General features: G+C 58.0%; 9 protein-coding genes across 9 annotated transcripts; 5 read left to right on the top strand and 4 right to left on the bottom strand.

Moving 5' to 3' along the window:
* Position 1: 1 nt before the first annotated feature.
* SDRG_06452 (hypothetical protein) lies at positions 2-938 on the bottom strand. Its single transcript, XM_008612231.1, has one exon. The coding sequence runs from the start codon at positions 884-886 to the stop codon at positions 17-19; it is 870 nt and encodes a 289-aa protein (XP_008610453.1). The 5' UTR covers positions 887-938; the 3' UTR covers positions 2-16.
* A 2,302-nt stretch (positions 939-3,240) lies between these two features.
* SDRG_06451 (hypothetical protein) lies at positions 3,241-6,395 on the top strand (the record flags this gene model as incomplete). Its single annotated transcript, XM_008612230.1, has 4 exons — positions 3,241-3,980; positions 4,027-5,020; positions 5,071-5,138; positions 5,186-6,395. 4 exons carry the CDS (start codon positions 3,241-3,243, stop codon positions 6,393-6,395), a joined length of 3,012 nt encoding a protein of 1,003 aa, XP_008610452.1.
* Positions 6,396-6,540: 145 nt separating this feature from the next.
* On the bottom strand, positions 6,541-7,667 carry SDRG_06450 (hypothetical protein). The gene is made up of 6 exons (XM_008612229.1): positions 7,621-7,667; positions 7,347-7,568; positions 7,105-7,305; positions 6,953-7,051; positions 6,741-6,899; positions 6,541-6,686 (listed from the first exon to the last, which is right to left on the bottom strand). Exons 2-6 carry the CDS (start codon positions 7,506-7,508, stop codon positions 6,627-6,629), a joined length of 681 nt encoding a protein of 226 aa, XP_008610451.1. The 5' UTR covers positions 7,509-7,568; positions 7,621-7,667; the 3' UTR covers positions 6,541-6,626.
* Positions 7,668-8,496: 829 nt separating this feature from the next.
* Positions 8,497-11,206, bottom strand: SDRG_06449 (hypothetical protein). Its single transcript, XM_008612228.1, has one exon. The coding sequence runs from the start codon at positions 11,140-11,142 to the stop codon at positions 8,548-8,550; it is 2,595 nt and encodes an 864-aa protein (XP_008610450.1). The 5' UTR covers positions 11,143-11,206; the 3' UTR covers positions 8,497-8,547.
* A 1,639-nt stretch (positions 11,207-12,845) lies between these two features.
* On the top strand, positions 12,846-14,267 carry SDRG_06448 (hypothetical protein; the record flags this gene model as incomplete). Its single annotated transcript, XM_008612227.1, has 1 exon — positions 12,846-14,267. The coding sequence occupies one exon, from the start codon at positions 12,846-12,848 to the stop codon at positions 14,265-14,267; it is 1,422 nt and encodes a 473-aa protein (XP_008610449.1).
* A 1,872-nt stretch (positions 14,268-16,139) lies between these two features.
* SDRG_06447 (hypothetical protein) lies at positions 16,140-19,053 on the bottom strand (the record flags this gene model as incomplete). Its single annotated transcript, XM_008612226.1, has 2 exons — positions 16,140-18,034; positions 18,316-19,053. The coding sequence occupies 2 exons, from the start codon at positions 19,051-19,053 to the stop codon at positions 16,181-16,183; spliced, it is 2,592 nt and encodes an 863-aa protein (XP_008610448.1). The 3' UTR covers positions 16,140-16,180.
* A 1,361-nt stretch (positions 19,054-20,414) lies between these two features.
* SDRG_06446 (hypothetical protein) lies at positions 20,415-22,160 on the top strand (the record flags this gene model as incomplete). The annotated part of the gene is made up of 2 exons (XM_008612225.1): positions 20,415-20,851; positions 20,897-22,160. The coding sequence occupies 2 exons, from the start codon at positions 20,415-20,417 to the stop codon at positions 22,158-22,160; spliced, it is 1,701 nt and encodes a 566-aa protein (XP_008610447.1).
* A 278-nt stretch (positions 22,161-22,438) lies between these two features.
* SDRG_06445 (hypothetical protein) lies at positions 22,439-23,395 on the top strand (the record flags this gene model as incomplete). The annotated part of the gene is made up of 2 exons (XM_008612224.1): positions 22,439-22,450; positions 22,572-23,395. The coding sequence occupies 2 exons, from the start codon at positions 22,439-22,441 to the stop codon at positions 23,337-23,339; spliced, it is 780 nt and encodes a 259-aa protein (XP_008610446.1). The 3' UTR covers positions 23,340-23,395.
* A 1,488-nt stretch (positions 23,396-24,883) lies between these two features.
* SDRG_06444 (hypothetical protein) lies at positions 24,884-26,670 on the top strand (the record flags this gene model as incomplete). The annotated part of the gene is made up of 2 exons (XM_008612223.1): positions 24,884-25,323; positions 25,371-26,670. 2 exons carry the CDS (start codon positions 24,884-24,886, stop codon positions 26,623-26,625), a joined length of 1,695 nt encoding a protein of 564 aa, XP_008610445.1. The 3' UTR covers positions 26,626-26,670.
* Between the last annotated feature and the right edge of the window lie 997 nt (positions 26,671-27,667).

Raw genomic sequence — 27,667 nt, 5'->3', positions numbered from 1 at the left:
CGAACGACACGAATGATTACTTTTTGGGCGGGTGGCGGATGTGGCCCTTGAGGAGGTTCTTGCGCGCGTCGCCGTGGTGCTTGACGTAGACCGTGTAGACCGAGTCGATGCGTGCGTGGTGCTTGACGTGGTCGCCGGCATACCACTCGTGGTGGATGATCGAGTACGCCCACGTTACAAAGAGGAACGTGACGAGGAGGATCGTCGGGTCTTGCTCCCAGAGCAAAAAATGGTTGACAATCACGATCGCACCGGGCCCGCCGAGCTCGATCGCCAAGTCGCGCGGGTCAAAAATCAAGTTGGACGACGCGGTCGACTTGACGGTGCAGTGGTGCATCACGTGGATCTCGGGCCACGCCTCGTGGAGAAACGTGTGGCCGACGTAGAAGAGCACTTCGACGATCACAATGTTGGTCGTGATGCCAAAGAGCGTGTAGCGCGTGTACGTCGACGGCAAGAAGAGCGCTTCGAGCGACCCGGGCGGCGCGAGGTTCTGGATCACGACAACGTTCATGACCTCGCCGAGCACGATGGCGAACGTCATGGCACTGAGCACGGTCCAGTCGGAGAAGCCGTTGTGGCGCAAGGTACGCACGTTCTCACCAAAGCTGTTGGACGCAAACCCGTCGACGACGGCGCTCGCGACAGCGAGGATCGAACCGATGACCGCACCGATCGAGCCGTACCAGTTGATGAGGACGAACGCGTTGAAGGCAAAGAGCATTTGCGCCATCGCAAAGTACGGGAGACCGTTCAGAAACGCAAGCGGGCCAGGCGTGTCGGCGCTGCGGATGATGCAGTCAAACGGCCCCGACGTGATGATCGGCACTGGCGCTTCGGGTGCCGCCTTCATGATGGGCGCAGACGCTTCGGGTGTCGCCTGCATTTTGAAAAGTGAGTGGTGCGAGCGCTTTTGAGGCCAACGACAACTGCGCCAGTTGCTAATCCCCTGTCTAGCATCGTCATCTGGATGCGTCCCACACTGGCCTGGTTCGCGTGGGACTCGTCTGGTCGCCTGTATGTTTTGGACTGGTCATGTACGCTGCATCGCAGTGTGTTCACGTTATCAGAACTGCACACGACATCCCCAGCGACCAGTGGACTCGCACTGGCGTCGCATTATTGTCATACAGTCGATGGACTAAGGATTTATCGCAGAGGCCGTGACAAGAGCGCATACGCGTGGGTGGCCGCGACCCGTCGCCGCCAACGGTTGTTACTCAATCGTCCACCGAACTCTGGGTACGACGAGCGTAATGTGATAGTGGGACGCTTCCATCAGCGCCTTTCCTTCGAGCGGCGCCAGCTATAAACGTGTACCACTCTACTTCGACGTAGTGGGTGCAGGTGGAACGTGCGGCCATCGGACGTCGCGCACCGAAGTCCCCAAACTTGTGGGCTTTATTGTAGTGTCTGCTTTTGAAGTTGACGACCACCGACGTGGTCGACACTCGCCGCGTACGAGGCAGTGCGAAGGCAGGAGGAGAACCTTCTCGTCGTGAGTCTGTACCTCACTTGAGCAACAACCTACGCACGAATGTGGGGCACAGCTGCGTCCAAGTAGCTCGCATGTAGAAGACTGCAGAGGAAGGCGCAAGAAGGCGAACGGTAGGGATGCTAGATGTGGGCCGCATCGAGCCGACGTTGAAGTAGCCTGCAAAGCAATACACGGTACTACGCGCTGTCGACTGTCCGAGACAGGAAGTCTCGGCACGAAGCATCGACGCTTTGGTGCGTCGCTTTCTCCTTCTCCTTCGTTTGCGACGTAAGCATGTGACGATGCGCTTGACGGATGGCTGCCCGTCGTTGAGAAGCGATGCGTCGTCATTTCTCGCGAATCCTTGCATACCTAGATTCGCTTTGAGCGTGGCGGAGGAGGATCGGCGTGAATGTATGCTCGTTTGGGCGCGTCAGCGGGGCGCGTCGATGCCGTCACTGCACACGCCCCGACACATTCCAGTATTAAGGCTCATTATGAATGGAAGTGAGCGCCACCGAAGTGCGCCTAGGTCGCTAGCGAGCGACATAAATGTAGCGCAACCCTCTTGACGTCAAGCCCTGCTTGACGCTTCTGTGCAGCCGCACGACGACGCCATCAGCGAACGTCATCTGTCTCGAAGATCCCTCCGGCTGAAAAAACATCTGTTTGTGAAGGGCAAAGCAGGCAAGATCAAGTGCTACTACAGTCGTGCGCGTCGTGTTGTTACTGCACATGTATCGTCGTCGTGGGGCCGTCGCCAATCGGATGCCTTGGCCGAGACGCTATGACCACGACTGCTACGCTCGAGTATGCTGCGAGCAGAAGCAAAACAAAATAGCGACGATACCGCTGGAACTACGGTGACAGCGAGGCTCTTAAGAATTCACCGCAGTGTACTGTTGTTAGATACCGAGGGCGATATATTACAGTGTATAAGCGCCAAACGGGACCACATTGAGACAGGCAGCGAGCGGCAACGACCTCACGGAGAGCGGTGCGCCTGTCGGCGATGCAAAAACTGGTCTGGCGACGTCCCAACCTTCGGCATCGCTCTTTGGCGAGTAACCCGCTGCGCATCTCTGCATGCATAGATATGCGTTCATCTTTGACGTTGAGATTCAAAAACAACGCAATGTTTGGCTGCGTTCGTTTGGAGGTTTCTCTTGCCTCCAATACAAAAGTTCTCATTGTAGACAAGTGCGAGTGAGTACATCGGAGGCAGCGCAGCGACAAGGCAAAGCTACAATGTCAACGATGTGCGTCGAAGAAGCAACGCTCGGAGGCGCTGCACCACAACCCCGTGCCACAACCCGAGCCACGCTGGCGCACGCCACAAGCGTTCGCTGTGCGATTTAGGGCAGGACAAGTGATCGGCGGCGCAGCTTTCTCATGTAAAACCAACAAGCCTCGGGACCAAAACATAGCCGCCTTTGCTCTCATGACCACGCTTCGCTTCTGGCTTGTGCAGCTCAAGAAAGGCCAGGACCAGTTCAACACTAGTGCAAGCAGCGAGGGAGCGTCTCGAGCCAATGAAGCTTGTCAATCCTGGCAGTGCCACGAGCTCGTCGCTCTTGTCAGTGCAGCGCACGACGTGACCACATAGCCTGCAATCTTGATACTAGTATGCAGCACCACTTGATAGTCCAATTTTTGAGGCTCCAAGCTAACACCATCTGCTCCGTGATTATATTGGTCCGGATGCGAAAAACCGGTTATCATCCGAATGCTGTGCATCGAAATCTTGGAGTTTCCGTGGCGGCATGCTCTGCCTCGGGACGCTTGATGTGGCCGTGCCATGGGCGGACGCAGTTGTCGTGAAGCGCGAGGTGCGGCTCCAGCGCGCCGACCTGCGCAGTCTTGACACCCACTTCTGGCCCGGCTTTGAGCGCTACTGCCTCACGCAGACGCTCTGGAAGGCGCTCCTCGCGTTCGCGCATGAGCACGACCTTCGACTGGACGCCGCCATCACGCCGTCCGTCGGCGGCGCCTGCATCACGCTCTCGCTGCACTTTGCATCAGCGCTGCCCACGCACGCCAAGTGGATCAAAGGCCACACGTACGTACTCGAGCACTTCCAGTCGGCGCTGCGACAGCCGGCGCGCGACCTCCCAGCGGCGTTTGCAGAGGCGCTGACGACCGAGTGCCACGTTCTCGGCTGCCTCCTCCACGATCACGACGGCGCGCCCGATCGGTACACGCTCGCAACGCTCTTTACGAGTTTGGAGGCGCCGTTCGAAGCCAGCCGCTTGGCGATTCGAGACGGTGGCGCCTACGCGGCCCGTTGCGCGGCGGGAAGCGCGCCATTGCTCACGGATCTGCCCTTCAACATCATGTGGGACATCATGCGTCTCCTTAACGCACAAGAGCTCGCGATGATCGCCATGGTTTGTACGACGCTGCAGCACCTGACGTACGACACGGTGCCCCGCCTCCGGCTGCACCTATACCCACACCAAAAGAAGGCGCTCAAATGGATGTTGTACCGCGAATGCTCGGCCCGGTGCGTTGGCCGTGCGTACCTTACTGCTCTGAACACTGCTCTTTAGGGCCCTCCCGCACCCGTATCTTGTCGGCGACGTCATCGACCCCGTCTTGCACCGCGTGCATTCGTCACCGCTGCCGGCCATCGACATGCGCGGTGGCTTTCTCTGTGACGAGCCCGGCCTTGGCAAGACGATCACAATGATCGCGCTTCTCCTGCGTACACAAGGCGCCAGGTCCCGCGTGACGACCTTGCCTGCGCTGGCCCATGACCGCGGCTACGGGCTTCGCTCGAGCCAAGGCGCGTCATCGTCCGGCTCTTCGCCGCGTCTCCTGGCGTCGGTGACGTCTCTTGTCATTGTACCCGACACGCTCGTCGCCCATTGGGGCCACCAGCTGTTCACGCACACGACCAACTTGAGCGTCTACATCGACGACCAGCGCGACTTGCCAAGCGCCGAGATTCTTACGACCTATGACGTCATTGTGACGACCTTTGGCCGCATCAGTAACCACTGGCAGACGCAGCGACCACTCGAGACGCGTGCGCCGGCGCGGTTAGGGTTTGAAGGCCAGGCGGCGTACGTTGACGGCACGCTCTCGCGCGGCCTCTCGCCGCTGCTCCAAGTCCACTGGGTGCGCATCATTGTCGACGAAGGCCATAAACTCGGCGGCGTGAGCATCACCAACGCGATCCAAATGCTGTGTGCGCTCTCCAGCGACAAGCGCTGGATCATGACCGGAACGCCGACGCGGCATGTCGCGCAGACCGACGGGCTCCGGCACCTGCACGGGCTGCTGCGCTTTCTGCGCGATCGGCCGTACGGTGCGAACGACGACAAGCCGTGGCTGCACGCGATCGCCAAGCCATTTGAGCGCCGCGACCGCGTCGGGTACCTCCGGCTGCGCCACCTGTTGAATCGCATCATGCTGCGGCACGTCAAGAGCGATGTGCAAAGCATTCCAGACCCAGTGCGCACGCACGTGATCGTACCGCCGTCCGACCTCGAGTACCGCATCTACAATGGCGTCGTCGGCGTCATTCGTGGCAACCTTGTGGTAGAGTGTACACATTGTTCATTCGACGCATCATGATGCGACGCCCGTAGGTGACAAAATGGGACCCGTTGACGCCCGGGCCAGCGCACAAGGACAGTTTGCTGAACCCTGAAAATCGGTAGGATCTTGGCCATATTGTCGCAACATTCAACGACGTTTTTGCAGGCGGGACGCGCTCACGGCGCTGGCCAACCTGCGCCTTGCGTCCAGCGGCGGCGGGCAAATGGACGTTCATCTCTCAACGGCGTACTACACCGAGACGATCGAGTACTTGAACGAGTTCAAAGTGCCGCCCGAGCGCCAAGCGCGTGTGATTGCCTACATGCACGACGCGCCCAACGGCCTCTGCACGCCGTGCCTTGCCTGTTGCCGCGCGCAGCAGTTTCTTATGGTCGTCCCGTGCGGCCACTTGCTTTGCGCCGACTGCATCGATGCCCATGTCTCCACCACGGGGTTTGAGCGCGACTTTTACACGACGTGTCCCGCGTGCTATGCGTCCTTTGACTGGGAAGACTTTCAGAAGCTCCAGCCCGGCTTTGACTACAAGTGGGACGCCCAAGAACCGCCCGAGACGGAGGCAGCGACGCTCGCCGCCCACATTTGGTCGAGCAGCAAAGGCCTCTACGTTCTCTCGCGGGTCACGGCGCTCGTGGCCGACGCGACGGCCAATCGTGCCAACCCGTTTGCACCGCCGACGCGGCCGATCAAGGTCATCATCTTCTCCGAGTTTCGTGAGCACCTCTTCCGCGTCCGGTTCGAGTTCAAGCGCCGCGCCATGCGAACCGCGTCGTTTGTCCAAGGCGACGCCATGAAGACGCGGCTCGAGCAGCTCCGGCTCTTCCAGCACGACCCAACACTCCATGTGCTCTTTCTGACCGAAGTCGGCGCTGTCGGTCTCGACCTCTCGTTTGTGACGCACATCTTCCTCATGGACGAGGTCTGGGACAAGAGCGTCGAGCAGCAAGTGATTGCGCGCGCCCACCGCATGGGCGCCACGGGGCCGGTCGTCGTCGAGCAGCTCGAGATGCGCGGGTCCATGGAGACGCTCGTGCGGCAGTCGTACGAAAGCCACGCCAAAGATGCGAGCTCGGTGCGCGGCGCGCTGAAAAATGCGCTGCAGACAAGAAAGAAGACGTCGGCGACGTCGTCGGCGGCTGCGTCTGAGCGCTCCGGGGCGTCGCGTATCGGCTATGTGCTGAGCAACGTGCGCCTGATCGAAGCGGGCGCTTGCAACGAGGCCATCGTAGCGCCTGCCGAGCCACTGCCGACTCTTCTCTCGGTGCCTCGGGCCGACGTGTACAGGGCCCATGCGCTAGAGACATCGCCGCGGCCGCTCAAGCAGCGCAAGACGGTCCGGTTTGAAGATGAGGGGTAGGGTTTCGGTGTAACGGGGTAGGGTTGTCGCGCTTCGTCCGGACGTCAACGACGCAACGTGTACAAGTATATTGTGTACAGTGTACTTAGTAGCTAGAACTGTAGAGTGCTGAACACGTACAGCCGACATGAGTGCGGGCAGATGAGCAGAATATGGTTGGACACAGAACGCGTTATAATTACAGGGCAACAAGCTACGGTCGCATGCGCCTCTGGGTGCTTGTCTCGACACTTAGAGCTTCTTGAACCACGAAATGACACTCTGTACAAACGACGGATCCTTCTCGAGCGACTAGACATATTCGATTAGTATATACCGCGATGCAAGGACAGTGCATGGACGTACCACTGAGTAGGTCCGACTGCGCGTCCGCTTGGGCTCAGCAGCTTCTTTCGACGACGCAGATTTTGGAATGCTGGCTTCGAGCACGAGATGGTAAATGGAGCTGCCGACGTCGTCGTGGCGCGCGCGTTCTTCAGCTTCTTCCAGCGCCGTCCAGCCTCGCTACCAGTGCCGATACGATGAGCAACGACCATGCAGCAAACCGCTCGACGTACGCGGTTGACAATGGCCGTCGACGCGAGTTCGTTCAGGAGCAGTTGCACGATGCGGACGTTGGCGTGGCGGCAGGCCAAGTGCAGCGGCGTGTCCCCATACTACATAAGACCGTTGCCATCGTCTCGAGCCCGACGACACATGGAGGACCTACCTTGTCCATGGAGTGGATGTGGGCGCCGGCTTGGATGAGCAGCGTCACAATGTGTGTGTGGCTGTGCATGCATGCCACATGCAGCGGGAGGTCGCCGTCCGGCGTCGCGACGTTGGCGTCCTGCTTGGCGTTTTGTAGCATCGCGCGGACTTCGTCCACATCGCCGACAGCGATCGCGCTGCAGAGGTCGGGAAAGCCCTCCTGTGCATCGTTAGCGCCGCCAACACGAGAATTCGTGGTACCAGAGTCTTGGGCAGCTGCGGCGTCTGGAACGCAAGGTAGTCGGTGTCCATGGCGCTCGAGCCACGCCGCAGCGCCTCTTCGTCGGCCTTCTTGGGCGGCGACTTCTTGCCAAAGAAGGCGCCGGGCGCCGTTGTCTGCATCGAGCTCGATCGCTTCTTCATCTCGTCGTGGGAGGCGCGCGTAAAGGCAAAGAGCTTGGTAAAGGTCTAGGGCGGAGTACTCTACACGGTAGGTGCTAGCTGTCAATGACGCTCGTGGTGCTAGGCGTCGTACAGCGAGGATGGGCTAGCATCGACCGGCTCGAAGGGGAATGAAGGCTGGTGGAATATCTTGAGCTTTGTCCCATTTTGGGACAAACGTGACCATCACTGCGCACCCAACCCATCTCTCCTTGCATCATTGCTACGCTTGAATGCAAGCGCGTGCATAGAACCGGACTGAACCGAGCGTAGCACCGTGGTCCTATATAACTATATAAGTATAGTAAGTCCGCGCATCGTTGGGTGGACGTCGGGCGCTGCATCCTGAAGTGGCGGTGGCCTCTTGGGACAAACCCAAACACCCAAAAACCCACATTGCCGTTGGCGTTCGACCAATGAATTCCACGTGCGATTCGGCAGCCAAATATTCGAGCCAATGACGTGGCGGTCCTCCCCACAATCCGCAGCAGCCTCGTCGCCGGTCGTCGAGGACCGCGTCGGCGCTGAGGTTGGGTCTCTGCGAGGGTTCGGATCGGTCAAGCACTGAGGCACTTGGTCGCACGCCTATCATTTTCAAACAAATAGCGAGTTAGGGTGATCGAGGCCACCACTCGGGAGCAAGTAACCATTACTGGCGACAACTCGATGGCGGACCCTTCTCGCTGAACTCGGGTAGAGTATGCAAGCAACAAGGCGAGCCCTCGTGCGTGCAGATAAAGAATGCTGGTGGGAGTGCTTGGAGGCAGCGCACTGGCCCGATAAACATGATGCAGAAGACTCGACGACGCGCTGTCATCGAGTGATTCCGGTAGGTGACTGGCGACCGATCGCCCGATCATTCTGCCCAGACACAAAAGAAATTATCGACTAAGAATTGTTGACGCCGAGTCCCACAGAAGACCCGCGACCGAACAATCTCTATCTCAAAAACTACGTAACCGAGTTTTGTCGCAAGTGTATATAGGTTTAGGTTGTGCACTACGAAAGCGATGAAATGGTGCTACTCTTCGTCGTCGTCCGATTGGCCATTGTAGTCATGATGGTCGTCCGAGTCCTCATCGTCGTCGTCGTCCGAGTGCCCGTGGCCAGTGTACTCTTCAGCTCCGCTGTCGTCTTCGTCGTTGCAGCCGTCATGCTCGTCCTCGTCGTCCACATTGTTGTCGTGATCCACTTCGTGCTCCTCGTCATCGTCGTCTTCTTCACCATTCTCGCTGCCGTCGTCGTCGTCGTGCACCTCCTCGTCTTCTTCGTCGCAATGGTCATCGTCGTCGGCTTCGACTTGGTCATCGTCGTCTGCCTCGTCGTCGTCTGCCTCGTCGTCGTCGTCTGCCTCGTCGTCGTCGTCTGCCTCGTCGTCGTCGTCTGCCTCGTCGTCGTCGTCTGCCTCGTCGTCGTCTGCCTCGTCGTTGTCGTCTGCCTCGTCGTCGTCACATTGGGTCTCCTCGTAGTACTCGACGTGGTCGTCGCCACAGCCCGCGTCACAGCCGTGGTCGTAGTCGTCGTCGATTCCAACCTCAAAGTAGGCTGCGTCGTCGCCGCAGCCGTTGTACTCGGTGCACTCTGGGTGGTCGTTGTCGCAGCAATCGTCGTCGGTGTACTGAACGTGGTCATTGCCGTAGTCGTCGTTGTCGAGATGCTCGGGGTGGTCGTAGAGGTCGTAGTCCAGGTACTCTTGGTGATCGTCGCCGAGGCCGTCGTCGTCGGTGTACGCTGGGTGGTCGTTGTCGTAGCAGTCGTAGTCGAAATGTTCGTGGTTGTTGCCGTGCATTTCGAGGGTCACGTGGGTCCCATGGAGGTCGTCGAGCTCGACGTCGTATTGGTGCTCGTACACGTCGTACTGCCCATCGTACTCGAGCTCGTTCTTCTCGGTGAGATACAACTGCAGGTCGTAGTGATCATTGTCGTAGATAGCGCTCTCGACGTAGATGCTGTGCTCGACGACGACCATGTTGGCGCTGTGGCTCTGGTTGCGCGCCACGCCGTCGTTCGCGCGACCAATCGTCGACGCCGTCGTTGCCTGCGTCCGTCGCGCAGCCGGCGCGGTCGTCGCAGTTGGCTTGGCGGTCGTCGCAGTTGGCTTGGCGGTCGTCGTCTTTGGCTTGGCGGTCGTTGCAGCTGGCGGTGCAGGCTGGGGCTTCGTTGGTGTGGGCTTGTTAGCAGCTCGGGCGGGCTTGGTGGCGACCGGATTAGGTCGCACGGGTGCCTTGGCTTGGTCATCACGACCGTTCACGACGGTGCTGGCGGCCGCCACAAGCTCGGAGGCCACATCGTGCAAGTACAAGACATCGTTGCAAACGTCCCGGACAGCTTCGACATGCGCCGCGAATTGCGACGTCGACGCCGCCGTTGTCGACGCGGGCTTTGCACGGACGGTCGGCTGCTTCTTGGGCGTTGCCGTGGGCTTGCTCGTCGCCGCAGCATTCGACTTCACCGGCGCCTCGGTCTTCGTCACGGTCGTCTTGACTGTCACTGACTTGGCCGGCGTTTCTACCTTCTTGGTTGGCGCCTCTGCCTTCGTCGTGGGCGGCTTGCTCGTCCCAGGCGCCGGGGTCTCGGACGTCTTGGTGGGCGTCTCAGCCGGCTTGGCTAGAGCTGGCGCCGGTTTGGAGGCCGTCGTCTTCTTGGCTACGAGCGGCGCGGGCGCAATCTGGAACGGGCCGTGGGTCGCATCGTTCTGGACGCAGTCGCGGCACAAGTTGTAGTTGGGCGTCGTCGTTGACCGGTACCGGACGCCGACGATCGACGGCGCGTGGCAGGCGTCGCACGCAAACCCTCGGTGCACGACGGGCGTTTCGATCGACTGGTATGCTCCGCCATATCCGCCTTTGACGTAGCAGGTCGAGCACAGGTCCGCGTTGGGCGTCGCCTTGGCCTTGTAGCGCGTACCGACGATCAACGCCGCCTTGCAGTTGCTGCACGCGACGCCGGGGTGCGCGGCCGGCAGCGCCCACGCAAAGAAGCTCCCGTGCTCGGCCGTGTAGGTGCCCGAGTCGGTGCATGACTTGCAAAAACTTAAGGCCGGGTGCTTCGTCGACTGGAACCGGGGCCCGACGACCGGTGCGGTCTTGCACCCTGCACATGTACTGCCCGGGTGCACGGCGGGCGGCTTGATCAGCACCGTGAACGGACCGTGCGACACGTTCCAGCGCCCCGAGATGGCGCACGACGCACAGAGGTCGAGCGACGCGTCTTTGGACGACGTGAAGCGGGGACCTACGATCGGCGAGGCTTTGCAGCCGCCGCAGACGGCACCTCGGTGCGCCGCCGCGCCGTGCAGCACGATGAATGGCCCGTGCGTCTCGTCATGCGCTCGGGTGCGAACACAATGCACGCAGAGGTTGAAGCCCTTGACAGCCTTGGAGACGGCGCGCGGACCGACGATGGTGGCGGCCTTGCAGCCGCTGCAGCTGACGCGGTGCACGGGCGGCGCAGCGTGGAGCGCAAACGGGCCATGCGCTGTAGCCGACTTGGCCGCGCACGGCTTGCAGTAGTCGATGCTGGGGGTCGTTGTCGACTGGAGACGCGGACCAACGATCGGGAACGAGCTGCAGCCGTGGCAGGCGATCGGGTGACGAGGAGGGGCGACCGTAGCCATGCTTGGACTGCTGGTAGCTTGAATCGCAAATTGGAAAATGGCAGTCGGGGCAGTCGACCCTCGCGGGAGGGTGGGAGGGCGCCATTAAAGTTGAAGACGAGCGCCGTCGTTGTCACGACGCGCAGCTGGTTGATACTGTCCGCTCGCGCTACCACATGTGAGACGGCATTCCAGCCCCACTTCACATCCTGCTCCATCCACAGCCACGCGCAACTGGACTGTATGGAACGTAGTTTCTAGTACACGCCAGGTCAAGACGCCTGCCTCGGCACCGTCAGTGTATGTACTTGATGACCAGGTTGTCCCTCAATGGACACAAGACGTATGTATTTGCCCTCAAACGGCTTGCTGCAGCGGCGCGACCGCGAGGAGGCAGTGCGACGAGCCAGTTCAATGTACCTTCTTCTTTCAAATGATAGGGAACACATCGAAGCCAGCATTGCACAGCCTCGTTGGGTGCAGCGTATCTTGAGGAAGGATATGTCTGAGAATCGCTACGGGTTGTAGAGAGTATGTATGGTAAATGAATCTGTCGTCGTTCTAGAAATAAGGGAAACAGAGAGCGTGGGTTTATGCTCCTGCCCATCGTCGCAGCACGTCGTCGCAGCACGTCGACGCCGCACGTCTTTACCCACCATTCTCTATCCTCGATCAGCCTCCAAAAATCACTGCACGACGTTGTTGGCGACTAAAATATAAGGCAGTTCGAACTTTCCACCGAATCAGGGTTCACGGGCTTGGTCTCTAGATTTGAAATTGTTGCTCGGCGGGCCCTTCGCAAGTACCAAGACCATAAAAATATAGCCTTGCAAGTACGCACTTGGAAAACCTAATATGTCTACGGCCGTTATCGAAGGTAGAGGGTTATGGCATGGTGTTTGATTCTATAAGACTATGTCAGACTAAGATCGGATTGATTGCTGCTGTGTATCCGATACACCAGCACAAAAGCATTGCTCATAAAGTTGTTTGTGTACTATCGTATGATGCATTTTTGCCCAGGTCCTCGAGGCGACGTCGTGAAGTCACCGCCGTCAACGCCGAGGAGCATGCTCGAAAGCAACTTGATAACCTCAATGTAACGCTTCCGCAGCACCAGACGTTTCGCTTCGACACCAGCCGTTTCATGTATGTGTCGCATATGGTCGTCCGCCTTGTAGACTGTAATCCTGCGTCTCCATCCCATACGCGGGCCGATTTCGACTGCAGTCTCTCTCGACGTCCCTAGGAACGCACAACACTGCCTTTCGGACGATGTACGAGCTTGTAAATACCAAACCACGCATAAAGCATCGATCAACAATGTCATGAGGTCACTGTGGGACGTCAACGAGGTCGCGCAACGACACTTTTCAATCACTTCCTGAATCAAGCGCCTAGCCTCGTCCGGTCACTCGCCTGAATTTATGATCTTTTTGCTCGCTTTGATTGAACTTCACTTGCTTGGTCGCCGAGCCGCTTCCTATTCAAGACCGTACTCCTCTGCGCTAGTGTGCATGCTAGTATACTGAGAGTAGAACCTACCTATCAGCGCTTGCACGCACTCGTTCTGATGATAAGAACAATCCATTGAATTTGCCTGGTCGCTAAGGACCAAGGACATAAGCTGTGCAAAAATCGTTGAACGGAAGCTGTGCAAAAATCGTTGAACGGACTCTTGTGGTGGCAGCGAGCCTCAGTTTTCAATTTCCGCTGCCAATACCATGTCGACTGCCGCGCCAGCCAAGCACCCCGTCGCCTGCCAAGGTTGCAACGCCTTTCCGATCGTCGGCGTGCGTCTCCAGTCGGCCAAGGTGCCGAGTGTCGACCTCTGCAAGCCCTGTGCGCTGAGTGCCAAGTGGACCAAGTCGCACGCGCCGTTCTCGGTACACAAGGCTCCGCCGTCGCACCTCACGGGCTGCAGCGGCTGCAACGCGCCGCGCATCGTGGGCCCGAAAGCGACGTCGACCAAGGACCCGAACTTTGAGCTGTGTGCCTACTGCATCCGCAGCGGCAAGTTCAACCGGTCCCACGGCCCCTTCAACGTGCTGCATGGCACCGCCACGCACCGCGGCACGACGTGCGGAGGCTGCCGCGTGAGTCCGATTGCCGGTCCGCGCATCCGGTCGACGACCAACACCAAGTTTGATCTCTGCGCCTCGTGCGCTGTCTCGGGGGCTTACAACAAGTCCCACGGGCCGTTCCGCATTCGCATTCGCCCGCCGGTCGTCCACCCGGGCTCCGAGTGCATCGCCTGCGACAACCAGAAGGCTATCGTCGGGCCTCGATACCAGTCAACCCAGCATCCCTTCGCGCAGCTCTGTAAGCGCTGCCACGACTCGAACCAGTACTCGGACGAGCTCGGGCCGTTTGTCGAGTGGAAGAGTGTGGTCGTGCACGCAGGCGTCCAGTGCAACAGCTGCAAAGTCATGCCGATCGGTGGCCCGCGCTACAAGTCGAAGACGTACGACAACTACGACCTCTGCCAGTCGTGCGTTGACAAAGGCTCTGACTGTGGTCCGTTCATCAAGATGGAAACGCCGACGGAGCACGCGGGCATCTTTTGCGACGGCTGCAAGATCCCGTCGATCCTCGGCATCCGATACCGGTCGCTTACCACCGCCAACTACGACTTTTGCTATGATTGTGTCGAAGTCTCTAGCGTTGGCCACAAGCCGTTCCAGCTCCTTTTGCGGGCCGCGACGACTGCGACGCCCATGACGCCGATCGGCACGGTGCTGCGCACCGCCACCAAGATCGAGGCCGCGCTCGATTTTTGCGAGGACGTGCTCTACCTCACCGACTTTGTCTGCGACCAGTACCGCTTGGCGCAAAACTTCTTTGGCGACGGCGACATGGACGTCTTTGAAGGTGACTACGGCTTTGACACGACCGACGACGACCTCGCCGCGCTCATGGACGGCGTGAACATCGACGAAGGTGGCAGCGGTACGGCCGACGACAGCGATGTCGACGAGAGCCAAAGCGAGAGCGGAGATGAAGCGTACAGCAGCGACGGTAGCGACGGTATCAGCTGCAGCGACGGTGGCTACGGCAGCGACGGTGGTGATTTCGGCGTCGATTTGGACGACGGCGGTAGTCTCGGCGGTGCCTTCATGGATGTGTTTTCAAGCATTTTTGGGTAGAAATGCCACGCTTCCACTTGACAAGTTGATACTTTTTTCTATTTTGCGTTAGTACCTACCGAATTTACCCTAAATTTGTCATGTTCTTTCAGGACGACTGTGTCGGCGTTTTTGGAGGTGCAATGACGTGAGCGATCCAGCAGCTGGAACTTTGACACGCCATGCAGGCCTGTAGACCTCCCACTGTCAAGTCCACGGACGATTGCCGTCAAGGCGGCACGGGTTGTTCAACTGCACTGAAACCACAGCCTCGTTCATGAGCCCAATTAGGCATAAGTCTAGTCAACAGCCGAGGAGTCGGGTGTGTTCCAACGAAACCGCATCTGAAGTCGGGACACCGACCGAGCACTTCGCACCGACGGATCTTTATCAAATCGACCCTGCAATCCAAGCGAGAAACCCGCAATTCAGCCTCGAGTACACTCTCAGCTTCCTCCAGTTACAAAAGACAGCCACCAGCAAATGCAATACTACCAACTTACTGGACTATTCCCAGCTCGCTGGATTTTGTTGGAATGAGTCTATTTTGTACCGTAGTTTCGCAGGGTCGACTTCAAGGAGGGGCACGATCCCCGCTCGCGCCATTGCAAGTGCTCGTAGTGATATGTGCTGGAAGGAATCTCTCTCATCCCCGCAATACATGGTTGTTCATTTAGAAGTTCTTGCATCGCTGCCATGTCTGCAGTTGCTCGTCATCCCGTCGGCTGCAACGGCTGCAACGCCTTTCCATTGTCGGCGCACGTCTCCAGTCCACGGCGGTCCTGAGCATCAACTTCCGCAAGCCTTGCGGGTCGAAGCCCTACTGGTCTCGTACGCACGGCCCGTTTGCCTTGCACAGCGTACCGCCAAGACACTCGGCGCACTGCGACGGCTGCAATGCCTGGCCCATCATTGGTCCGCTCGCAATGTCGACCAAGAACCCAAACTTTCACCTGTGCCCGTTGTGCACGCGCAGCGGCCGGTTTGATCCATGGCACAGTCCCTTCAAAGTGCTGCATGCACGGCCACGCACCGCGGCACGACCTGTGGAGCGTGTTGCATGCGTCCGAAGAACCCGACGGTCGATCTCTGCGGGTCTTGCGCCGTCTCGGGGCACTGCAACTCTTCCCTCGCGGCCTTTCACATTCGCATTCGCCCGCCGTATGTGCACCCGGGCGTGGCGTGGCGTGTCGAGGCTGCAAGGCGCCGTCGATCGTGGGCCCTCGATACCAGTCGACCAAGTACCGGGCCGAGGACTTTTGAACCCGCCGCCACGACAAGCATACCGCGAGCTACGGTCCATTTGTCGTCTGGAAGATGCCGGCTGTGCACACAGGTATCAGCTGCGACGGGTCGACGCACCACAGCAGCTACGATCTGTGCCCGACGTGCTAGGGCAAAGGCAAAGGGGTTCGCGCATTGACACCAATCGAGACGCCTGCACAATGGTATATCCTGCGACGGCTGCCGTACGATGCCGATCCGTGGCATTCCGTGCTCGTTGCTATGGAAGCGCACCGCGTGGCCCAAGGGCTCTAGAACAACGAAAGCCTCGATGCGTTTCAAGGCGACGACGAGCTCTACGTTTTTGGGCGTGGCTCGTATATCGTCGATGGCAGCGTCGGCAAGCTTGGGAACCAGATGTGCCCGGAAGGCTACACGACCCTCAATCCCGATGTGGGCGATACCACGACGCCCCCATTCGACCCTGTTGACGCGAGCACCAACTCGTTCGTCGGCACGTACACTGCAGACCCGTCGAGTGGCATTGGTGTCGACGGCGTCGTCGGTGGCGCTGTCAATCTTGTGGGTTCGGTTCTCTGCATGATTTCTCAGTAGTATTTTCAAGAAAGGCCAAAATTGTATCAATTTGATGTCTGATTTCAAGCGCTCTTTCATGAAGTTCAGTGTTATGTCATCGACTATAGCACTTGCTAGCCGTGGACGGTCCCTTCCAGAGTACGCTGCCGCTTCCTTGGCAGATGCGCCGGGTCGTACGGATGCACAGGAGCTTGTGCGACGAGGATGTCCAACCACAGGACAATTTCTCGGTCCTTCTCGCGTTTGTGTTTGACGCGAAGGGCCTCCACGAGCTCGTCGCGGCTTGTAACGTTGCCCTTCCGCTTGTTAATATTCCACGCCCATTCGGTTTGGGTCAGCTCGAGGCAGCTCGGATACGTTGCAGCAATGCGTGCGACGTTATGGCACTGGCCGGTTTCCTTGCTCAAGTACAAGTTGTCTTGGCATCTGTCCCAGAGGAAGTCGCGAAAGTGAGCGCACACCGAGCAGTGCGCGTCATTGACGAAAATGTCGGGCAGGCTAAAATCAGCAACGTCGGGAAGAGGCTCTCGGACCCCAACAGCGTCGAACGTTGCCAAACATTTCGCTGCCACGAGCGCCGTCACGCGCACGAGCTTCTTCTCGGCAAGCGCAGAAATGGCGGGCAGCAGCAGCAATCGGTTGGCCTCGATCGTTGAGGGCACGGCGCGCAGCCATGACGCTGCAAACGCTTCAATGTGGTCTGGTGCGACAGCGAGTAGAATGCGAAGGGCGGCTGGGAATATCCCCGCGCGGTGCTGGTTGACGGTGATCGATGGAAAGTCACGCTTGTGCTCGAGGTGCCGCAACGCCCAACCCTCGACTAGCGGTAGCTGCGGCGCCAGCGCCACGAGGAAGTCGCCAAAGAGAAATGTCGTAGCTGGCGATAGCGGCATGGGTCGCCGCTTCAAAAGCGCATCGAGGGCCGCCACGACCGAGAAGCGCCAGATTTCCCACATGTGCGCCAAGACAGCTGCACTACAGCGCCCGGTCGCATCCAGCGATGTCACGATGCAGCCAATGCTGGGCAGGGACATGGTTTTGATCCGTCGCGAAATTTCGTGAGTGCTGACAGTGTCGACGGCCGCTACAAGAGCTTCTGCGTACGCGTCCAGTGGCATGTTGGGCTGGCTGCGCAAGACAGCGGCAAGCGCCTGAGGCAGCGTCATCACAAGGGCTATCGAGAAGCGGATGGTATCGACAGCGATATAGCTTGTCGCGTCCCCTTCCTCGTCGTCACTGCGTCCGTCGTCGATGCTGTAGATCCCGAAAAATGGCGCCTGGAGCTGCACCAAAACATCCGTGCTTTTCGGGGACACAAAGCTCTCGACGAGTTGCACGAGCACCGTCGGTAGTTTGTGGGCGAGGCAGCTACCTTCGGAGGCACCCGGCAGGGTCATATGCCACTGCAGCAGCAAGTAGTGCGCGACGAACGTCGGTACTGGATCGCGATCGTTGGCGAAAAGACGCTCGTGCGCGAGTACCTGACGCCAGCTCGTCGCGACGAGCGCCGCGACGTCTTCGTGACGCAGCGGGGGACACACGGCGTCGTGAGTGATCCCCACAAGACTTGCTAGTAGCTGGAGCACCTCGCCCGTGTGGCTTGGCACCCAGCGATCAATGAGACTCAAGATCGCTGGCCGCAGGCGCACCCAGCCGTACTGCACCACGCACGCGCGCAAAAGCGGTGCAATGCTATCGATGGGGGTCGTTGGCGTGACGCTGACGACGTGGCCCACAAAGAGTCGCACGAGGTCGCATTCGTTGTACGCGAGAAGCAGCGACCCCATCGACGCCACGGCGTCCATCTCGAACGGGAGTCGACTCGCCCCCAGGGTCGTAAACATTGACATGGCGCCGAGTAGAAACTCCCGCGTCGAGTCGATCTCGAGTGGTCGTTGCGCTCTTGCCGTGAACTCTGCGAGGACGACGCTGCGCGACAACGGCAGCACGCGTTCCGCCCCCGCGAGCTAGGTGCGGTATCGCTTGTGCCAAAAGATCAGCGCCTCTTCGCCGTGCGTGCACGCAGTCAGTTTGAGGCAGACGTTGATGGGCATACCGACCACATTACCCCAGACACACTGTGGTATCGAGCAGGCCGGGTGGGGATCGCAGCGGACGACGACATATGTCTTTGTTTCGTACACGCCCCATGCCAGGTGTCATGGATGCTGCTGCGCTTGACAGTGGCCAGTGCAACGTCGTAGCATCTCGTCGCAAGCAAAGCGTCCACAAGTGCCGCGTCTTTTACGGGAAGCTCCCCGAACGAGCGTCCCGATGGCTTGGTAATGTACCGAAACACGAGGGGTTGTCGGTGCAATGGCTCATTTGCAATGTCCAGCAGCGCGGCGACCGCCACCTCTTGGGCTTGTGGCGCGGTCCGAAACCCAGACTCGGGCTTTGTGCAGACCAAGTTGTAGACGAGCGCGACGCGTCGACCGATCATGATCCGTGTCGAGACCAGTTGTGTGCTCGAGTAAGTGGCCAAGCACTGCAGCGTCGCCTTGGCCACCGGCATTTCGTCCACCGTCTCACTGCGATGATCGCTCTGAAAGAATAGGCCACCGCCCACGTACGTCGACGGCAGCCAAATGATGAGCACGCCGAGCGTGTTTGGCACCTCTGCGCTCGGAGCGAGGGCCGTCGAATTGCCATTGGCGTCAAAGCAGAGGTGGGAGAGTGTTGCAGTCGCGTGCTCTTGGCCAAAGTCCTTGCGGACGCTGACGAGCACGTCATCGAGAAATGCGTTCCAGCCCACGTGGTTGTTGATGCGAAAAGCCGATGCGGGAATGACGTCGCTCGTGTAAAGCGACGCGATTTGCGTTTCCTGGCGTGTGGGCAGCGGCCAGGTAATGTACTCGGAGAGCCCGTTGATGCGCAGGAACGGGTCGGTGATGTAGCTCTGTGTGTACGTCGACACAAACGTGCGTTCCAACACGAGTTGGTCGATGGCTGCTTTGTACTTGGCTTTGATCGTGCGGGATTCCATGGCGAGTGCTCAAGTGACCTCAATTTGATGGTGGTTTGCTCGTCAAACCACTAAAATACCGACCAACGAAATCGATGAATTTGCTCTATTTTCGACCAAAAGCTCTTTCCAAAAGCCCACGGTGCCCCCACGCTGCCGACATGAGATAGGTCGGGTACGAGCCATTGTCATCCGAAAGCACTGACGTCTCCGTATATGCAGCGTAGCTCACACGTTGGAGCCATACAAACACTGGTGGACCTCCCAACGTCCTTCCCAAAACCGAGGGACTCTTCGGATCGGATCGAACTAGTTCTTTCGTATCGACACGACATTTTCATCTATTTCGTGTTCACGTTGCCTGACTCACGCTTGGAGAATGCCTGCGCTCCAGCAGACTCATTTGCATGCGCGGTATAAAGTTCTGGTGTCTGGGATCGCGAGCATTATCTTGACGTAGAATGGCACTGTTGTTTCCACGGTCTAATCCCGACAATATCGCTGTCCACTGACGCAATTTTTGTCCAAATCGTCGGCGAAAGCGTGCCATGGCCCTTACAAACCGCAACGAGTACTAACGTTAGCACAGGCCGAGTGTGGCTACACTTGCGTACTGCTGGTGCTTGGTCTCACCGTGCGACGTTGATGTGGGAGCCGCGCGTCTCGTCATTTGGGCTGACCAAACGGCGAGTTTGTCAGATCTCGTCCACGTCAACATCGTACCAAAACAAGCAGTTTGGTTGCTCGCATGGCAGCGACGGTCGCCGCTGCTCGAGCCAACAACTATTATAATAACGTTTGGCTGATATCGCTGCAACCTTAATCTCATCGTTCATTGGTCGACCTGCTGCGAAAATGTGGGTACTCTCCAGCCAGAAAACGGTATGCGCCGTCGCCACACTTTGAGCCTTGAGAGCGTAGCATGCTCACGGCCAACATCCAACACTGCACTCGGGTAAATGTGCAGCTTGCAGTTGCAACCGTAGTATAAAGAACACGACCGACTGGACACGACTAGACGCTTTTTTCAGTCAACTAAGCCATCCAGAAAAAGTTGCCTTTCACGGACACTTGACGTCCGCCCTCGTACACTGTACTCTTCGTGTCATAGCACCAAAGAGGACGGTATCTTCCCGAACCAGTATCCAAAAGTGGTTTCGTTCTTGGCAGCAAGAAGCTGCTGTGGATCACCACAACACTCTGCGGAATCCAATGCCGAATCTTCGCGCCTGCCGCGTCTCAACGGATCCCTTTGGCGCTTCAAAATGCGTGGCTGGCAGCGGACTCAAGCCCATCTGGCGTTCCAGCTGTTTTCAGCAGCCAAGGTGGCGCGGCAGTAATGCCTCGTTGGCCACACAGCAAAGCGTCCATACTCCAAAATTATGCTGCCCGAGTACTGGACGATCGTGCTCGAGGCCAAGACGCCGTACGAACGATCTTCCGAGCGATTTGTCTTCTTCTGGCCGCTCACGAGCGAAACACGATCGGCGCCAGCGGTCTCTGTCCTCCGCTTCCACCGCGTCTACCTCTTTGTCGCGGTCTTTCTCATCCAGTTTTGCTCGGGGTCAGTCTACTCACTTCTCTCGCTCGCCGACCCCATCAATCGTTTCTTTGGCTTCGGTGACAATTCGCCGGAAGCTACAAACCTCCTCTTCGAAGCCGGTGTCTTTAGCCTCCTCTCGCCCGCGCTCCTCGGACCGCTCCTCGAGCGCAAGGGGCCCCGGTGCAGCATGGCTGCTGGCACCCTTCTCACGGCGCTCGGTCTATTGCTATCACACGCTGCGCTTCTCACGTCGTCGTGGACGCTCTTGCATGTCGGGTACATTGCGCCGATATTCTTTCAAAGTCGCTGATTCGTTTGTAGATTTGACTGCATTGGGTTTGCATTTGGCGCCATCGTCACGTCGTCCATCTCGACCGCGCTCAAGTGGGCCCCCGATGTGCGCGGGACCGTCACGGGCGCGTGTCTTCTCGGGTCGGGCGTCGGCACCAACGTATGGCGCATCGCGTTCGAAGCGATCCTCGCGTCGTCTTTTGATAACCTCCGAAGCCTCTTTGGCCTCCTCTTTGCAGTGCTGGTGCCCATTTTGATGCTTGCAACGCTCGTGCTTCGGACGCCGCCGTCCGACTTTAGCGTCCGCGGCCACGACATGCACTGCATTCCGCTCGAGAAGGCGCCGAACGCTGACATGGTCCTCGACGAGTATTTCAAGGTGGGCATGACACTCCTCAACTACAACGCGATCCGTCCACCGTCCGACTGCCACCACGACGGCACCGATCGACAATACTACGAACAAGTCAAGGCGCTCACATTACCCCAGTGCATTCTCTCGACCGATTTTTTGTGTCTCTTTGTGGCCTTTGCCGCCAACGGTCTCTCGGGCTTGCTCTACACGGAAGTCACAGCGGTTCAAGTCGAGAAAGATTTGCTCGTAACCTGGTATGCGATTACGGACGATGATGCGACGCGGGTCCGACTGCGCGGCGCGGTGGCCGACCTTGTCGGCCGCTTTCTCATCTCGGCGCTCTCGGACGTGTGCATCCGCCTCTTTTATGGCAACCCCGCGGTCGTGCGCAAGAGCGGTTTTGTGCTCTTGCTGCTCGTGCAGTGCATTGCCGTGCCGATGCTCTATTTTGCCTCGGACAATATGTCCAACTTTGGTACCGTCGAGTGGCTGCTGTACACGGTGCAGTTTACTGCCAACGCCGGCGCGTCACTGATTGTGTGCTTCCTTACCGACATGTACGGCGTGTACCATGTCGGCACCATGTACGGCCTCGTGCTCATGGGCTGGGCCGTCGACCAAGTCGTGCTCGGTCGGGCGCCGTTGGCGTCGCCCACAGATCTTGCTCACCACGTCGAACTCGTTTGGTTCATCTCGCTCGGTGGCCTCTTTCTCATGTGGTTTGTGCGCACGACGTCGGCCGACCGCTTCTATCGCGGGTACCAGCTCACGATTTGCGGCAAAGTGCTCATTCAACGCCCTGCCAAGTCGCGCTTTGGGGCTGAAAAGACTCACGGATGCGACGCTGATGCAGGGCACCCCGGATCCTTTTTTCTCCTAAATTCTGACTCGATGCGCAAGCTCGAGGTCAACGACGTGCTGAGCCCGACGACGCCGTAGCTTTGTGTCGTTCTAGTATAACCCGACCCCTATATTCTATCCTATAGCTTAATGTTCCGACCACGTTCCGAGGTCAGAGAAATGTCGCGCACAACGCAACAAGGAGGCAAGAGCGATAGATTCTAGGTCACTCCAAGAGCAAGAACTCAAACATACCATTTTTTAGCTCTGCCTCACTTGGCAGACTATCTTGCGTGTAGGTGGTTAGGGTCTCGCCCTAAAAAAACCGCTGGTAGCAATTAGGAGCTAAGAGCGCAAGAATTGGGGTTCACCACGGGATGGATCTCTCCGTACGCAGCTCACTCCCAACGACCAAGTGCTGGAGCCAACTCCCACGCATTCAGGCGTAGCGCTACGTATGCGAAGTCTTTGTGTCATAATGAAGATAACGCGGAACACGTTCATATATAGGTCTGGTTTGCATTTTGGGCCCTCTGCCTTGCTTCGTACGGTCTCAAGCGCTGGCACAAAGAGCACCTCTTTGCAACCATTGACCCGACAATGCTCTCGATCACAGTTATGGTTTACGGTCCCCTTCTGACGTGGACGAGTGCGCACCTTCCGCCGTTCACGCGGTTCTATCAGTGGACGCTCACGTTTGGTATCCCCCGCGACGCCATTGACGAAGCTATCGAAGCGACGTTGGCTTGCATCGTGTATGTCGGAACCATTGCGAGCCTCCCGCTTCTCTACGGCTTTGCGTCGCCAGTGCTTCATCGAGCCGCACCACTACGTTTCGGTGCCGTCCACGCACCGCGCGACTATGCGAGTTTTCGCTACAACCATGTCAAGAACCGAATTCTCTTGAGCTTCCTTCAACGGCGCCAGCCGCAAGATAAAGCCATTGGCGGGACAGTGCACGCAGTCATGGACAAGCACCCGCGCCTTCGACGTTCGCCGAACATCAGCTCGCGTGCGACCGATTGCTTTGTGACGTGCTACTGCGACGGTCAACCCCAAGAGCAGTTGCGCGTGAGCTTGCTCTGCGACCTCGACCTGCGAGACAACGATGTCGACGCTGTGATTGTACACGGTGCTGTGCTATCTGAATTCGTTATCAATGTACTGCGCGAGGCACCGCTTAGCGTTCAGCCGGTGATCGGCCCTGGACCCGCCGTACCGACGAGCAACCCATATGTGCTGCACCGGGCAAGGACGCCATCGAGCTGGTGTCTCTAAGTTGCACCACAACTTTGTCGGAGAGGTCTTAAGAGTATCAACAAGAGTGTCGGTCGAAAATGAATAATGCTGCGAGAAGACGCTTGGTGCATTTTATTGGTTGTGGTTAATCTACTAGAAGTGCGTAAACAATGTGTACCGACCGGTAGCCTCGAACTCAGTACCGGCCTGTCTTTTTTGTTTGCGTGCAGCGGGTGGCTCCACCCGCGACGACGTTTCGCGCCCCCCGTGGGACCGTACGCACGCAAACGAACGCTAGCCAGAATCAAGATTCGGGCTGTGCACCGCGCAACGTAGTTTGCGCCCAGCAATCCGTGGTACGATTGTTGGCAAGCTTTGTGCATATCTTTGGCCGTTGTCGGTTGCGAGCTTCAAAGCCATTACTGTATTGAAGAGCGGTCGTCGCAAACGACCGCTCTTGGTCCACGCACAACGAGTCGGAGTGCATGTGACGTCGCGCCGACCCGACGCGTGTACGGAACATGTCCCGACAAAATGCAACTCCTTTCACAACATTACTCCTACACACAACGTTCGCTCAGCACATTTGGTTCGCAGCAGGACAGCCGCACAATATCGAGCTGACGTCACACGTCTCGAGCTGACAGCGCAACGAACGCCCGGAGAATTTTATTTAGCGAGATTGACGAATCCATTTCAATAGACGACCCACGTCAACAACGACGAACGCCCGGAGAGCCACCCGACGGTGCTTGGCTCGGCCATGCACGGTTGCAGAGAAGTTTGAACCAGATTGGTGCCAGAAACAAGACTCGACCGGGGCATGTTCCTCACGTGCGTCCCGTCATCGCATCTTCGTCGCAATCAGGTGGCGGCTCGATGTCCTTATGAACGTACGCAACAAATCCACACCGGGCACGGGGCGAACTGCGCCGTTGCGTGCATTTTCCGAGACGACTGCGGGCAAGGGTCTTTGGACCCTTGGTTGGCGTCGTCGTCAATCGGGTCGGTATTACTGCCTGCTACCGTGTACGTGCAGGGGTCACGTATCAAATGTTGGGGGTTGTGCAGCTCGACACTGTAGCACTCGAGATTCACGACACAGCAGCACAAGACCGATATCGGCGCTGGCATCATTCGCGAGCGCCGTCGGAAGTCCCATATTTGTATACTATGTAGTCTCTTTAAGGATCGCGGTTCGTACGTCACATGATATCAGCAAGTCGATATTTGATCACGTCCGTTCCCAACTGTAATTTCACTGTTTAAATTGTCACTTGCTCGAAGAAAAGTAGTGCTTTTGTTTCGAGATGTGGCGACTTCAATGCTGCATTGGTGGGCAATGGCTCCAACGAGCTACTGCAGCGACCAAGCAGAAAGTACCTCGCCTTTCCCACAGCCCACGCCATGTACAACGGGCTTGTGCAGCCGTGGCCGCACGTTGTATCGAGTTTGAAAGGTAAATGCAAACCAGATGTTGCACCCGGCTGGCGTCGCAGGCTCAGAAGAGGCGTCTGTCATACAGGCTTGGGTGGGGATCCGGTATCTTTGGTCCTCGTCTATACCCGTCACTTTCCAAAAGCATGGGTTGCGCCGACTACTGGACGATTGCGCTGCGGACAAAGTCCTTTTACGAGGTCGACGCGGAGAAATTTGTCTTTTTCTGGCCGCTCGCAAGCCGCGTCGCGCGGTACCCGGCCTTCCAGTGCCTCCGCTTCCATCGGCTCTACCTTTTTTTTGCGGTGTTTCTCATTCAATTTTTTTGCGGCTCGCTCTACGCCGTCTTTGTCATTGCCAACCCGATGAACGTCTACTTTGGCTTTGACGCCAACGGCAACGAAGCGACAACGATGCTCTTCGCGGCCGGTGCGTGTAGTATCGCGTCCCAGGCCTTCTTCGGTCCGCTTCTTGAGCGCCAGGGACCGCGGCGCAGCATGACGGTCAGCATTGGCTTGCTCGCGCTCGGGCTCCTCCTCGCGCAGTCGGCGGTTTGGACGCGAACGTGGGCACTTCTGCATATCGGGTATGCCTTCCTTTAGCCTCCCAATTTATGGCTCATTGCCAGAGCAGATGCTACCTCCTCGCGATCGCGTTTGGGGCCATGACGATTTCGTCCATGGCGACCGCGCTCAAGTGGTGTCCCGACCTTCGAGGCACGGTCACGGGCTGCTGCATCTTTGGGTACGGCCTTGGCACCGGCATTGTGCGCGCACTCTTACACGCCCTCCTCGACAACTACCCGAATACGCTTCGCTGGACGTTTGGCATTTCGTTTGCTGTCGCCATTCCGCTTCTCGCGCTCGCGACGCTCATACTACGGACGCCGCCGTCCGACTTTAGCGTCCGCGGTCACGACATGCACTGCATTCCGCTCGAGAAGGCGCCAAACGCTGACATGGTCCAGGATGAGTTTCTACGGGTCGGCATGACGCTCGTCAACTACAGTGTGGTGGGCGGCATCGAAGGCACCGATCGGCAGTACCACGAGCAAGTGCGCGCGCTCACGCTCTCGCAGTGCATCCTCTCGACCGACTTTGTGTGTCTCTACATTGCGTTCGCGGCCAACGCCCTCGTCGGCCTTCTCTACAACGACATGCTGGCACTGCGCGTCGACCACGACCTCCTCGTTGAATGGTGCCGCGTCTCGCCCGCCAAAGCCGCGTCCATTCGATTTTACGGCCTCCTCATTGATTTCGGCAGCCGTGTCTGCATCCCAATGCTCTCGGACGTGTGCATCCGGCTCTTCTATGCCAACCCCGCGGTCGTCCGCAAATTTGTGCTCGTGTTCTTGCTCTTGGTGCCGTGCATAGCACTCCCGATGGTCTATTTCAACAGCACCAACCTCGCCAAGATTGCGTACATTGAAGGGCTTCTCTACACCGTCCAGCTGTGCGCGAGCGGCGGCGCGGCACTCATCGTGTGCTTTCTTGCTGACATGTATGGCGTGTACCATGTCGGCACCATGTACGGCCTCATCTCGACCAGCTGGGTCCTCGACCGCGCGCTTCTCGGGCTTGCGCCGCTCAATGTACTTCATGACTTGACGAGCCGGCTGGGTCTTGTCTGGTACTGCTCGCTGGCCGGACTCTTTTTGATGTTGTTTGTGCGCACGGACTCGAAAGACCGGTTTTACCGCGGCTACCAGCTCACAGTGTGCGGCAAAGTGCTCGTGCAGCGGCCGGCGCGGCGGCGGGTGTCGGACGATCTCAAGGTTGGCATGATGGGCGTGTCATCGGACCCGCCACCGCAGTCGTTTTTCCTCTGGGACTCGGCGCGCCATAGTCTTAGCGACGACGATGCGCTCTTACCAACGCCGCGACTGTAACTGAACGGTGTATAGATAGTGAAATTATTTGTATCCCTTGCGTCCACACAGTTCCACGTCATCCACTCGATGGCAAATTCCAGGATAGCGCTCGTGTCTGAGCAAATTCTAGGGCAGCGCTCGTGTCCGAGTTGACCTTTTAGTACGGAATTATTCTAGTACTGAATGGTATTGTACTGACTGTGGGAATGCGAGTTTGGTGGACGTTATTGTCCATCGTCCTAGTGTTTCGTGCCTGCAATTGACAATTTTACCAGCTGAATAAACATGTTGAAGTAATCGTCGATTGAATGTGACACGGCGGGTCGTGAAGGAGACGTTGCTGTCCAGTCAACTGCAGCGCTCGCCAGACCCTTTATTGCAATAAGTGTTCTGCTCGTCTGTGGAGGTACTTGTTTGTTTTGGGCTCTATACAGAGATCTTGGGTTCAATATTGGCCAATCGTGCTTTGAGACTACCTCGATGGGATTTAACATGACGAATTTTCGCGGGAATCAAGTTTATAGGGATGCACATCATCTAAAGTACCTTCATCGACCCGCTTACGTCAAAGAACGACGAGCAATCCATCTGCATGGATTTGCATGCAGTCTGCAACGTACACCCCAAACGCCAGACCCATTTGGAGGAAGGGTCAAGCAAATCCCTTGGTCACCCCCTGCGTTGGGTACAGCGTCGTTCTCGGACAAAAACATTAGCAACACGACAAGTCGCACCAGGGGTCAGCGCAAGAACTATAGCGGCGAGCACCTCGCTGCAGGTTCTTCGAGCGACGGCGATCGTTTGCCCTACGGTTTCTTTGTGTGTGGCAGTCGTGGAGGCTCCTCACGTTGTCACGAAGTCAGAGCAAACTCATGGCGGTCGCCAGATGTCGCCTTTGCCGTTGCGGGACCACCGACGCGATTAATACCACCGACATCACATAAGTGATAGATGAAGTCGGCGGCCTACTCTTCGTGCTCTGACCACCAACGTAGCCAAACGTTCGTTCTGGTCAGTGACGAGAAAATTCAGTCTCGCACTTCCCGCATCACTTGAAATT

This window comes from Saprolegnia diclina (genome assembly GCF_000281045.1).
Source record: "Saprolegnia diclina VS20 unplaced genomic scaffold supercont1.17, whole genome shotgun sequence".
NCBI classification, from domain to species: Eukaryota; Oomycota; class Saprolegniomycetes; order Saprolegniales; family Saprolegniaceae; genus Saprolegnia; species Saprolegnia diclina.
Note: the sequence above shows the minus strand (reverse complement) of the source record. Positions and strands in the feature narration are given on the sequence as shown.